Source organism: Rhinopithecus roxellana, chromosome 2, assembly GCF_007565055.1.
Source record: "Rhinopithecus roxellana isolate Shanxi Qingling chromosome 2, ASM756505v1, whole genome shotgun sequence".
NCBI lineage: Eukaryota > Metazoa > Chordata > Mammalia > Primates > Cercopithecidae > Rhinopithecus > Rhinopithecus roxellana.
Genome location: NC_044550.1, coordinates 160,220,261 through 160,234,786, shown reverse-complemented (window position 1 = coordinate 160,234,786; position 14,526 = coordinate 160,220,261). Strand labels below are relative to the sequence as shown.

The 14,526-nt window shown below is 39.7% G+C and overlaps 1 protein-coding gene across 17 annotated transcripts in view; it reads right to left on the bottom strand.

Annotated features, from left to right (window-relative positions):
• Positions 1-14,056, bottom strand: part of LDB2 (LIM domain binding 2) — a 408,642-nt gene extending 394,586 nt beyond the window's left edge. For 9 of the 17 annotated variants that reach the window (XM_030923076.1, XM_010368567.2, XM_010368569.2 and 6 more), the window contains exons 1-2: positions 13,597-14,032; positions 13,147-13,209 (exon numbers count right to left, since the gene is read on the bottom strand). In XM_030923076.1, coding sequence (XP_030778936.1) covers positions 13,147-13,209; positions 13,597-13,728 — 195 coding nt within the window. In that variant the 5' untranslated portion in view covers positions 13,729-14,032. Of the gene's footprint in view, positions 1-13,146; positions 13,210-13,596 lie in introns of all 17 variants that reach the window. The other 8 variants (XM_010368573.2, XM_010368564.2, XM_010368572.2 and 5 more) reach the window with 1 other exon arrangement.
• Between the last annotated feature and the right edge of the window lie 470 nt (positions 14,057-14,526).

Here is a 14,526-nt window from a genome sequence, read left to right as displayed (position 1 = left end):
ACGCCTGTGGTCCCAGCTATACAGGAAGCTGAGGTGTGAGAAATTCGAGTCTTGGAGGTCGAGGCTGCAGTGAGCCTGTGATCACACCACTGCACTCCAGCCTGAGGAGGAAGACCCTGTCTCAAAAAACAAAAAATAAAAAAGAGGAAGTGATAACAAAATGGCTGCCTCAGTGAAATGTGCCTTTCAAAGAAGATTGATATTGGCCACAGAGAATATCAGTCGTTATGACTGACACAAATATGAGTCAGAGAGTACCCAATCCCAAAGACCTCTTTGATCCAGTAAACAGGATAACATTACATACAAGTCATGACATAACCCACTTTTTGAGGTATCCCTTTTCTTTTTGAATTAAAGACACGTCCTTCAGAGGTGTCATAAATTAACTTGCTATATCCCAACCCACTGGTTCTAGATCAACACTAACTCTTTTTTTTTTTTTTTTTTTTTTTTTTGAGGCGGAGTCTGGCTCTGTCGCCCGGACTGGAGTGCAGTGGCCGGATCTCAGCTCACTGCAAGCTCTGCCTCCTGGGTTTACGCCATTCTCCTGCCTCAGCCTCCCTAGTAGCTGGGACTATAGGCACCCGCCACCTCGCCTGGCTAGTTTTTGCATTTTTAGTAGAGACGGGGTTTCACCGTGTTAGCCAGGACGGTCTCAATCTCCTGACTTCGTGATCCGCCCGCCTCCCAAAGTGCTGGGATTACAGGCTTGAGCCACCGCGCCCAGCCAACACTAACTCTTAACATTAATTCAAGCTTCCTCTTCCCGGTAGGAATTGTGCTAAAATATTTTGATTTATGGACCTTGTGAAAGACTACATGCTCGCTGCCTTTTGACTCAGAAATAATACAAGAGAAAGAAAAGCAGAAATGAAAAAAGATCTGCCCTCAAGTTGGGAGTAGGGAGAGAGAATAAGGGTCTGTCTTGAAAGAGAGACAGAGAGGCCTAGATTCAAGACTTCTGACTAGTACCAAATGCTAATGGTCATCATAATAGTCATCATAGTTAACTCCTTCATACCAGTAATCCTCTACCTCGTTGGGGGATAAAATTGATTGTTAAGAATACTTAAACTTGTAATCTCAGCACTTTGGGAGGCCAAGGCAGGAGGATCACCGTGAGCCAGGAGTTCAAGACCAGCCTGGGTAACAAAGAGAAATTCTATCTCTACAAATCTTTTTTAAAAAATGAGCCTAGTGCAGTGTCATGTGCCTGTAGTCCCAGATACTTAGGAGGCTGAGGCTCAAGGATCACTTGAGCTCAGGAGGTCAAGTCTGCAGTGAGTTGTGATAGAGCCACTGCACTCCAGCCTGGGCAACTGAGCAAGACCCCGTCTCAAAAACGAAACAAACGAAAAAACAACTGATCTCAAATCATGGTACAATGGAGTCAAATAATTTTTAAAATATCTACATGGTGTTAATTTTTAAAACATAAACAGATGTATGAATAATTCAGGCAACTCAAAATTATATTTTAAGAAGATTTAAGGACATGGCAAAATACTCATAATTTTAGTTGAAAGAGCTGGATTCGAAAGGATGTCCAATATGCTTGTAAGCAAGTAAAGATTTATGTATATGTATGTGTGCATTAAATTTATATACTCAAGAACAGAAAACCAAACACCACATGTTCTCACTCATAGGTGGGAACTGAACAATGAGATCACTTGGACTCGGGAAGGGGAACATCACACACCGGGGCCTATCATGGGGGGGGGGGGGGAGGGATTGCACTGGGAGTTATACCTGATATAAATGATAAATTGATGGGTGCTGACGAGTTGATGGGTGCAGCACACCAACATGGCACAAGTATACATATGTAACAAACCTGCATGTTATGCACATGTACCCTAGAACTTTAAGTATAATAATAATAAAAAAAGGTAAAATAAATAAATAAATAAATAAATTTATATACTAACATGTTCACAGCAATTTTGTTGCATGGTAAAATTAAAGACGATTTTCTCTACCTCTTTGAACATTTTTGTATTTCACAAATACTCTACATTAATAATGTACCATGTTTTTAAAACTAAAAAAGGAGACATGTCTTTTAAAGCACATGCAACTTTATTCTAAATAAACTGGCAAAGGAAATCATAAATTCAAAAGCAATGAAGGTTAGTGATGTGTTTTTCAACATCAATAGCATGACACTAAAAATCAACACTGTTTTAAGACATTTGGATAACTGAAAAAGGAGATATGGACTTGGAATATAAAAGTTTTTATAGTGTTGAGGTATAGATTAGTGGTTGGTAAGTGTGTTTGGATTTGGTCAGTTCCTGGTAATTACGTAGTGACAGGAGAGTGCTAAGACTTGAAAAATTATATATAATAACTTGAGATGGCTTGTGAATTGACAGCACTGTTGGTCCAAGTTAGCCCCGCTTGGATTTGGCTTCTACACTTCCATAATCAGGAGCTTGGGCTAGATGATCTCATAACCATTCCAGCCCTGAATTCTAGGATTCATCTAATTTGGGAGTAGTAGGTTCCATCAAATCAGAACCTTTCAAAGGCAGGTAATATGCACTGACGGTTTAATTTTAATTTCAAGTAACAAATGTCAGCCAACTACATGGTAATCATGTTAACCTTGTAAGGTCTAAAAAAGGTTGTTTTCTGTGTGTATTGCCAATTGGTCAGTTTTATATATTGGTTTAGCTTTTTCTTGTCTACATAGATTTTCAGTATCAAGATCAAATTTTCACGAGTCCTAAGAAATGACCTACGTTGGGAAGAGAAGTTTAACACATCCTAACTCCTACCGAAAGGAAAAGAAAAAAAAAGGGCTACAAATTATTTAATGTTTGAGTTACACAAGATGTTACTCTATAAAGGTTGATAAAAATTATTCTTGGCCGGGCGCGGTGGCTCAAGCCTGTAATCCCAGCACTTTGGGAGGCCGAGACGGGCGGATCACGAGGTCAGGAGATCGAGACCATCCTGGCTAACACGGTGAAACCCCGTCTCTACTAAAAAAAATACAAAAAACTAGCTGGGCGAGGTGGCGGGCGCCTGTAGTCCCAGCTACTCCAGAGGCTGAGGCAGGAGAATGGTGTAAACTCGGGAGGCGGAGCTTGCAGTGAGCTGAGATCCGGCCACTGCACTCCAGCCCGGGCGACAGAGCAAGACTCCGTCTCAAAAAAAAAAAAAAAAAAAAAAAAAAATTATTCTTAATATATGACTATAGAAAACATAGGTGCCCTGGTCAGAGAAATGAAGTGTCGGACAATGTATGTAATTTGCAGAATTCAACAGGAAAAATAAAAAAGGTGCTACACTGAAATGAGTGGGGGAAATCAGCATAGTGTAATGCCCAATTGCATCTGTACAAAAAAGAGACAGGTAGCATTACTACCCATCCACCTGATCGCTGTGGCCAGAAAGATACCATATGGTACAGTTCAGCACATCGCTACTTCCACCATTGTGTGCATTTTCACTGTGTGAGGAGTAAGCCACAAGGTGTCACAGTGAGTCAATTGGAAGGGCTGTTATCAGTCCAGACACGCCAGTGGTGCTTCAGGCTTCTGACCAGTGCTGACCCGGCTCCCCTGGAGAAATCTGTGCTGGGCTGCATATTGAGAAGCCTGCCTCCTTAGAAGAAATGGCCAGTCAAGGCCAGTGGATGTGTGCTCTCCAGCCCTCTCCTGGGGCCCCCATTCAGACAACCCTGCAAAGGCACTGGTGAAAGGGAACATTTTAATGTTTTGTTGTCTCCACTGAGTTCTTAAATGGAGAAAACCCCAATCACAGCTTTTTCCCAACAAGACAGGGTACACATGGTCTCATACATTGGTGAACCCTTACTACTTAACCATAGGCATGCCTAAGAGATCATTCTAGCCTTGAATTTGCAGGAGATTGTGACTACTCTGCCATTACTCTCCCATAACAAGGTATATGATTATTGTATCATCCCTGCAATATAACAGTGAAAAGCCCCTTTGGCATTATCACACGAGAACAACCAAACTCAAGAGTTCTAGATCATGTTATTGCAAGTTTTGTTTATTAAATTGAAATATGCTAGTGCAGGCATGTAAAAAGTATTTTTAAAGATACTTTTAAGAAATGAAGCAATGTTTGGCATTACTTACACTACTTAATTTGCTGATAAAATCCAGAATGAGGGTATCGTCGTCATCATCATCAGCATCATCATCATAGTTCCCATTGATGTGGCACCTATCATATACCAGGCATTGTACATGCGTTCATTCTTTACTTCACAATGTAACACTCAGGCTAAGGAAACTGAGGCTCAGAAAATTTAAGAAACTTCCTGAATATTATACAGCAAGTAAAAGACAAACTCAGAGTTTGGACCCAAATCTGTCTTATTATTAAGTCATACTGAGGTTGAAGCCTTTATGCTCAAGGCTGGTCACTCTTTTCATTCCAGAAGAAAAAACTATTGGTGAAAAAAATTGTTCATGTTCCCTAACCAAAAACTGCACACATACACAAGCACAATCTGATTAGGACAAATCTCTCTCTCTCTCTCTTTCTCTTTCTCTCTCTCTCTGTCTGTCTGACACACACACACACACACACACACACACACACAACCAGTTAGCAAACACAAAGTTATTATAGACCACAGCATCTTATACTGTTAGGACTTCCCATATTTTCTGTTGTGCAAATCACTTCAAATAAGCTAATTAATGGCCCCGAAAGCACTTACCTAAAATGCAAAGTGCTCCAGGAAATGTAACATATTATCATGATTCATATTGTAATTCATGACTGTAGGCCCCCAGGTAGATACAGAGAGAGAGAAGCAGCAGAAATATCAAATGAAAAAAGAAACACTAGGATAAGTATAAGCATTTTTAATCATAAGTCAGGAGATTCCCAACAGATTTGCACTATCCAGAGGGCAAAATAGTCAGGTCAACACTCCCTTCACAGAAGAAATTTTGTTTTCTTGGGGCTTCTTTTTCCTTTGGGCTGGATGTGCATTCTAGCAGTGAATGCTCACTGGGCTATAAGGCTCACAGATTCTTCTCCTACTGGAACTGTAGGCAATTGTTGGTAAGACTCAGGGAAAATTTTAGTGTCAGGATAGCCAGTGCTGGAACAATTTAATTTCCTTTATTCAATAGATATATTTTGCACATCAGCTATGTGCTACATAGGGTACTGGGGATGAAATGATGCATAAGACAATCAGGTCCCTGCCCTCATGGGGCTTATATTCTATCAAGGACAAGCAAACACTTAAGAAATAAACAAGAAGCAAGAAAACATAGGCTTCCGATAATTCCTATGAAGAAGGCATGTGACAGAAAGTGATTGGGGGTTAATTTTAATTGTTTGAGGAAGAACTCTCTACGAAGAGAACATTTAAGTTGCTCAGTACAGGACCTCCTAATTGCTGGGACTCTTTTCCTTTACTGTTCTTCTTTTCTTTGAGAAATCTAATTGATTACCTGCAAATAAAACCAGCACTATGCCAAATCCTAACTCAACTGAGGTCTCCTAATACTTAGCTGAGTTATTACAGAGAAAGTCATATATTCGGTGTCCCCTGACCGAGGGCAAAGGTCGTGCAGTGTGAATCAGCTTGGCAAGTTAATGGATCCCAAAGAAGCCCTCCGTGGCTCCAGTCCAGTGAACACTTGGTAGGAGATAAGAATGGACCATCAGGAAGGAAAAGATCAACAGATTCTTAAAACCAGAGCAAGGAGTTTAGAGCTTGTTCTAGGTTTGAGGGGAAGCAGGAAAGTCACATGATCTGATTTAGCTTTAAAAATATCACCTTGGCTGTTTGTGGGGATCAGATTATAAGGTGGAAAGAGGGGGCAGGGAGTGCTGTTAAGAGGCCATCCTGATTCCAAAAAGAGAGGCTGGGGGCTTGTAATGTCACCAGAACAGGGTAGATTCCTCTTCTTCAGAGGGGTCTGCCAAATCCTTAATGCTAAGCCTCCTATTTTGAACTGGAAGACTAAAACTTCAAATTAGGCTGGTCGAACATGGTACTAACATGAGAGAAGGGTGTGGCTACCAGGGCCTCCAGGAGGAAGCGGGCAGCTGGGAAACAACGTCCCTTCACCAGTATGCTCCAGGACAGCCCATACAGTGAAAAGTTAGATGATCCAGCTCCTGGGCTCTCAAATCTATGGCCATGCATGAACTGAGGTCTTGGTTTCTTGTCTGGTAAAGGAGAACGAGAATGCATGCATCTCAGGCTTTGTGGGTGGATCAAATGAGGAGATCTATCTTATCTTCAACAACTGGCAAGCATTTACTCTAACCTAACGACAATGGCTTTGCAGGTAGCTGAAGTGGTCTGCAAGGGTAGGAAGGAAATATCACCTCCCACAAAGAACTTCTGCAGAGAGACAGGATGTGGGGACTGACTTCCTCTCAGGAGTAGATTAAACTAGGATCCTGAGAAGCCAAACATGTTGAAAGTTCTTTCCCCTTAATGTCTTTATTTTCCCTAAGAATCCTAATTGATTACCTGCAAAGGAAGCCAATACTATGCCCAATTTAAATTGTAATTTAATTTCCTAACATTTATTTTGATTATTGTTTCCACTACAAAATGAGATGGCTTTTATACTCATTCACTACTGTTTAAAACAATAAAAACACCATCTTTCCCAGGGCACAACTAAGAAGAAGCACTGAATGGAAATTTAAATATTTTTAAGTAAAAAAACAACAACAAAAAAACCTTTTAGATGACCATGCATTATATTCAATAACAGTTTCAATAACTCTTCAGATACAGTGGGCATCTTAAGCATTCTTTTTTTTTTTTTTGAGACGGAGTCTTACTCCGTCGCCCAGGGTGGAGTGCAGTGGAACAATCTCCGTCTCCCGGGTTCAAACGATTCTCCTGCCTCAGCCTCCCAAGTAGCTGAAACTACAGGCGTGAGCCACCAAGCCCAGTTAATTTTTGTATTTTTACTAGAGACGGGGTTTCACCATGTTGATCAGGCTGGTCTTGAACTCCTGACCTCATGATCCGCCTGCCCCGGCTTCCCAAAGTGCTAGGATTACAGGCATGAGCCACCGTGCCTGGCCTTAAGTATTCTTTAATAAGGAGTGTAATTTGGGTTTTTTTGTTCAGTAACCAGGGTATATTTTCCATCCCTGGATCCATCCCTTGGAATTTCACTTGGTCCCTTTGCAAATTAAGTCAGGCCGTTGAGACACACCTAGTAGAATCAAGTTAGTGAATGGGATCAATTTCCAAGCCACCTCCAAAGTCAATTTGTCTTAGGAAAAAAAATGAATATATTCACATTAAAAATTTCTATAGGTAAAACTAGATTTCTAGCTCATGTTTCCTATTTCAAGAGAGGTGCTATAGCAGAGTAGTTACAACCTCTGAAGCTAAACTACCGTCTATTTGACCTTGGACAATTTATGTAACCTGTCAGTTTCCAGTTTCCTCATTAGTAAAAGTACAGATGTTAGTAGGTATTAGTATCATATGATGTGATCATGAGGGTTACTTGAGCCGACGTACAAAAAGCACCTAGTATTAATACTTGCCCAACAGACACTGAAAACTCCGAAGATGCTATTCTATGACTGCCTTTCAGAAAGGTGTATATACCTTTCACTACAGGAATACGCCCATGATACACTGTGTATTAACCTATCATGGCTCTCTGTTGTCAATGTGGTTTGTAAGTCTCCCTTCATTATCAAATTGTAAGCTTCTAGAAGACAGAAAATATTTTAATCATGTTTATATTTCTAGACATTGAGACTGTCATTGCCTAAGTATGCAAATTCTTGAAGGAATGCCTGAATTTTGTTTTAAGCATTAATAGTTGCCTAGGTTCAAATGCATGCGGCCAGAATTTAAATGTTTTTAAAAAAAATCTAGGCTCATACTGATTTTTAAAAATTTAAAAAGAAGGAAAACGCCTTGTCAGAAAATGACGAAGGTATTTGTAGTATCTCCGTCCTTTGGGCATTTTTTAAAATGCTGTGTTCTGACACTTCAAAAAGACATTGTTTTCCTAGGTCAGTTATATTTTGAGGTCCACCAACCAAATCCAGATAAGTAAGTTTATGAATTTTGTTCTTGATCATTTATAAAGTTGGATGTTTGGGGTTGCTTTACATTTTGTTTGCTTGTTCAGAAAGGGGGTGCTCTGTGTTCCTCATGCAAAATGAGTTAATGTGGACAACTGTAATAAAAAGAGATTTATGGCCCTGTTCTCCATATACTTTAATTTCTTTCTGAACCCCAAATAAAAAGCTAAATGTTTAAAAAATGCATAGCGTTTAAATCCTACATCATAATTTACACACCAAAAAGAGAGAAATTTAAATGTGCATTGATTTTAGGCTGATAAGAATCTGTGTTGAATGTGAGTTGAAAGTTCTTTTTTTTTTTCCTTCTTGGCCTCCTATGAATAGTTAGTTTGCAGCAATTTTTAATTAAAAACAGTTCCCATAGTAAGAAAATGGGGGAAGAAAAAGACTTCAAGAAAATAAAATCAGTATGAGCCCTACAATTTGTTTTCTGAGGCCATGTAGAGATCCTGAAAAATAGGAGAGTTTGGAAGTTCTCATTTTTAAAACTGCACTTTTGGTTTCATTTAACATTTTCAAAATAGCTTTCCTTTCCACCACCCAGCCCCCTCCCCCACCTCACCAACCCCCTTCAAACAACTAACAAAGTTCTGTTTTTAACACTGAAAATCATTCATAGATCTCAGAGTAGCAGCAACATTTTTCTTTCTAAATTTCTAGGGGGGAGAAACCTCCAAGTTATCACAAAGCATTTTTTTCTTTTTCTCCACCTATCCAAAATAACTAATCTCATTTTAACTAGATTCCATCTGAACATCAATGACACCAAGCTATTCCATGAATAAACATGATGTTACAAAGTGAAACGCTGTGACTGAAGTATATAAAAATGTAGCTGAAAGAAAAGAGAACTAAGAATCCCCCTCCTCCCCAACCCCTCCCCAGGGAGTTTTAGAGTTGAGCTGAGAAGGGGTGAAAATCAGCAGATTTAAATTTCCAGGTCTTCGAACATTTGTAACCTTCATATTAAATCCTGTAAAACTAAAAACTGTAATTCTAATAAAATCCTGTGCGTACGGCTTCTGATTTTAATCACAGTTTTCTCTTTTGGAAGAGGATGTGCAATATTGATAAAAGAAAAAACCTCAAAACAGGAAAAATATACAACGGAACTCACACTTTTCTGGTGTTTATGGTATTTAAAAAAAAATAGCATGGTGCCAACATGAGGAACTATATATACTTAAAAACATCTTCACTTAAATGCAGACAGTTTTGGTCATTTGAATGAGAAAACAAGGTATAGGAAAGTATCTACTCTAACAAAGATTTGTGAAATGTACTTGATAAACTTTCTTAAATTGTATAATAATCTAACGTTAGTTAAATCCCTTCACTTACAATGATGTCCACTATAATGCTTCTCATATATTTTAGCTATATTTTCATCTCGGAGCTGAGACCTAAACATGAAAAAAATCCATTGTTTTTGCTTTTATTGAAGCTTCTCACAGAACAAATTCTGAAGTCTTCAGGACATACTTTTATATCCTATCTGACTGTATTGTGTGTGCAGTGTTAAAACTATGTAATTGTGTGGCTGTATTCTTCCAAAATACATTTGGCACTGCCAAACCATTCAAATACATGAATTTTGGAAGACATTGGGTCAACTTTTGACAGCATACACAACAGAAAATGTAAACTCCTTTCTGCTGCCTGGGAATTACAGTGAACACAGTGATGCCAACCTCAGAGTTTTTCTTCATTTCATTTTAAAGGGTTGGGGGGCACCCACACATTTCTTTATTAAATTCCACTGAGATTCTGATGTTTAAAAAAATTTACTTTTCAGAACACCTAGCAGCATTTAAAACATGCTTTTGCTGTTGTTGTTGCTGTTTGCTCTTTAAGGCATGCCTATTCCTTTACAGAGAGGTGAGGTCTTATTAGTACTTAGTCACTTGCTTTTCTTTGCCACAAAGATTATGGATCTAAATGACCTCAGACAAAATAAATGTGGGGGATGTGAGATGAGCACTTTAGAGAGAGTGAGAAGCAGAGGCCCAAAGCTGCTTCAGCTCAATAGGAGATACCAGGCCCCAAAAAACTTCAGAAGTGTATTTATCAGGGAAGGTGCTAATATAAATGCATTGGTTTTCAAATTATCTCCTTTTGTCTACTGATTCATTGATTGGCTAGTCAGCAAATGTTTAATGAGTACCTACTTGGTCCAGGAACTACTTGCTCTAAGTGCTAGCTTTAAAACCAGACTGGACCTTCAAGTTTTCCTCACCATTACCCAGTTATTTTATTACCATTTGTGATTTTGAACTGAATACCATGAGCAAAGAAATCATGTCTGCACTCTTTACTTCACAATACTTTCTTATGCTAAGAAAACAGAAAATCTGAATTTTCAATTAAAGGGACACTGCTGGTAATTTGCAAATGAGGAACCAAGACCCATGCCAACTAGTTTGTAAGAGTTAGAAATAATATTAACTCCCAATTGCCATGCTCTTTAAACTAAAACTTCCCAGCTTCTGAAGAACTTTGATTTAATTTAATTGGAAGAAAGGCATCGATCCCCATGAGAAAATGCCCTGGGATCAGCCATGGAAGGAGAGTAGGTAAACATCATGGTTCTTTACTAATTTCTTTCCGTATAAAAAAGGAGGTTTCTAGGAAATTTCCAGAAACTTGATTACAATTTCTTCATCACATACTGATTTGCTATATTTTTTTTTCTAGCCAAGTCCATGTTCCAAAAGGAGTGAAGACTTGAGAGTATTACCCATTGGGGTGTGTGTGTGTGTGTGTGTGTGTGTGTGTGTCTGTGTGAGAGAGAGAGACACAGAGAGACAGATTAAGACTTAATGAAATAATACTATATACTGTAGGAGTGGGACCAGAGGAGAGAGAGAGAAGGAAGAGGGATGGGTGAGTCACTCTTGCCCAAAATGGTTGTATGCTTTGGCTAAATTCTCGAAGTAGTCACTCAAAGGCATATTTGATTTTGCATGTGAATAAACTAATAACTCTTGCTGAGTATCTTTGTATTTTATTCCAACCAATCCCTCTCCAGAACTCAGAAAAGCTTTATCATAAACAACAATTATTGGCAAAGGTACAGTGTAACTTTACATGAAAGTTATTTTTTCAAAGTATATACATCATGATCAAAATTTAATATTTAATGTAAATATTTAAATATCTTAGGAGCAATGGTTTGATTCTCTCTTCTTTTCATGTGAAATAAAAACAAATGTATGGCATTGCGTTCATGACAGTATTTACTGCTTAGCAAAGAAAAAAGAAGTATTGAAGCAATTATTTAAATAATTATTTGAAAAATTATCTAATTAAGGAGGGAAAAATGTAAAGGGTTAGCTCTAGGACACACCAGAAAATAGTTCATAGCACTTTACTGTCACAGGCAGGGAGGTTTAAAAAAATCTTTAAGATCTGTCATAGCAAGCTTTCTTCTCTTGGTTCTTGAGCTATGAAGTAGTCTTTTTTCTACTCAGAGCTAAATCTTTAAAAGTAATACCCCATAATCAAAAAGTTAGGAATTCCTGAGTTTAGCTCTCACAAAAACTAACGTGGCATCTTTGCAAAGCATACTGCAAAAGGAGGTCTTTTCAAATGTCTTGTCTCAAATGGGAAACAAACATGGGACCATATTGAATCCAAAAAAATTTTTTTTGAGGACAAGAATAGGGAAATCTTGCAGATAAGTCTCCTAGCTCAGACCTAGCCAAGTGCTCAGTAATGGGCAGGAGGGCAGGCAGATATCAGAGAATGCTGCCTGTGTTCCTAACTGCAGGAGGATGGAGAAGAATTTCTGCAATGCCTCAAAAACTTTCTAAAATGTAAGGTGGACACAGGTCATTTTTAAATATTGTTGCTCTTCAAGAATTGAGCCATAATAGTCCCTAGCCTCTTTTTTATAACTGATCACACTTTTAAAAGACTATTTTTCCCAAATCTGTATTGCAATTAATGTGTGCCTGAACTATAAGACATTTTCTATCCTCCTAATTCTGAAAGCAGGCTATGTCAACCAATAGTTTATGCAGAGATTTAAGATTCCAACACGCAGTTGCAAAGATCTGAAGGAAATATACAAACTGTAACACACACAAAGCAACATACATAAAACAGCAAGCACAAATATCAGTCACTGCCAACAGTTCACCACCCTAAGCAAAACATAGTTTGCACTTCTGTAGGAGCTACTGGCTTCTAGAAAGAGCAAGGATACCAGCAGTCATATTTAGCATCTATGGTGTATTAACATATAAAGAAAATAGCAGTCATTAAAGACAACCCAGCTTTTAAAACATATATAAGTCCTTGTCCAGCAGTTAGCCAATCAGAAAGCAGGTCACATCTTGTTAGCTGTATTAAATACATGAAACGTCATGAATTCTCTATGGCTCTGTTGACAATTCAAGCAAGTGTGTTTTATTCTATAATGCAAACTTAATGGAGTCCCTTCCTAGAGTTAAAAGTCAATCTTCAATCTAAAATTCCACCAAAGCTATTCCCTAAAAGCTTTTTGGCATAAATCTTCTAGTATTTGTACTCTGCAGAGAAGACTAAATTCCTAGCAATTTCCACTTTCTAAAGTAACTTTGGTGTACCTATAATAAACTGCTTTTCCGAACACTTCCACAAAGCACCAACTTACAGGCAGATGGACAGCCCAGCAGCAAGACCTGCCAGCTGAGCTAGCAAAGAGAAAAAGTCAACTGACATAAAAGATTTAAATTGCAGGAGGCGAGTCTGGAGTTTTGCATTTAAAAAGTTCTGAAAGTCCTGTTCTCTCTGCTTCCAGAGTCGCTGGCTGCCTAGGAGGCTGAGTCTCCCTCTCTCAGGCACAAGATCTCAAATATGCAAAAACCAGAGCTGACTTGAAAGCTGAACCAGCTCCTGTCCTAAGGTAGAGTGATCGGGGGGGCACGGCCGACAGCAAAAGGAGAAAGTCTAGAGTCCCCTTGCCCCAAGCAACTGGTTTCTGATTTTAACACTGAAATATACTATGTGTCCCTCCAGGGCTAGTTCTGAGAAGTAGGCAGGGTTACTCGTCTGCCCCCCCCCCCCTTTTACCTCGATTTTGGTGACTTTGAAAAGCAAAGACAGGTCAAAGCAGACTTCCTCTAGGATATATTTCTAAAAAAAAAAAAAATACATATATATACAGTCATATGCAAACAATCACAAAATTCCTTGGAATTATATCTCAAGAAACACCAACAGGACTGACTCAGAGCTTGCAAAATACCAGAGTTCTGGAAGAGCAACATTTCTGGAAACCTGGCATGTGAATCAAGTGCTGGGTTCTCTCAAGATTCCGGCAGAAACTGTCCCCTGCTACGAGAGTTGCTGTGCCTGGAAACCCAGCGTTCAAACTCGTGGATTCACCCCGGCGCTCATTTCCACATACGTGGTAGTATCAAGTGGGACACTTCCCACAGAATTCAGCCAGAAACCCTAGGAAAAGCTCATGCATAGCTTAACAAAAATACACAAACACATCCCCAAGGTTGAAGTACTTACCTCTGTGCGAGACTGCAGTCTCTTGTTCATCTCATAGATTCGGTACTCTGGCTGTACCATGTATGGTGTATGTCTCCTATAAAATGGGCCGAAAGGAGAAGAATAGAAGGGGTCATGTGGTGTGCTGGACATCTTGCCTGCTTTTCGAAAATCAAGCTAAACAGAGTATCAGTAACGTCCATGCAGAGCACATGGGCTGTGTTCTTCCCAGTACAAAGTAGACGCACGCACACACGCTCACACACACACAGAGGCAGGCAGGCAGGCAGGCTGAACACGCTGGCTGGGAACTGCTGTCGGAGCCCTCTATAGCAGGAGAGGAGAGGGAGAGGAGAGGAGGGAGGGAAAGAGGGAGGGAGGGAGGGAGGGAGCACGGGAGAGGAGGGAGAGGCAGAGAGCAGGAGATCCAGAGAGGGAGGGAGGTTGGCATGGAGGAAGGGAGAGAAGGAGGGAGGTAGGGAGGGAGGGAGGGAGGGAGAGAGAGAGAGAGAGAGAGAGAGAGAGAGAGAGAGAGAGAGAGAGAGAGAGAGAGAGAGAGAGAGAGAGAGAGAGAGAGAGAAGCTGGATAGCTTTAGGCACCACTGCTTGTTTTTAAAGAAGCAGTTTGTGGAGAGGTCATTTCCTGTCCACACTGTAGACTAGTTCACAAATATAATTCTCCTCACAGTCTGACAAGAGGTCTAAGGTTTGGTTTTAATTTTTTTCCTCCAGCCAGGACCCTTGGCAGCCTGATTGCTAAGCCTGTTAGCATAGAGGTGGTCTAACCGCTGCACAAGCCTCTCACCCCTGACAACCACACTGTTGTAATGTATCAGAAATGTTGATTACTACAAAATACAGAAACATGGGCACTGTGGTGCCCCGAATTGGGGCCATTGATTCACTCACATGCAGAGATTTATTTCTGCACTAATCTCCCTATGTAGTTTT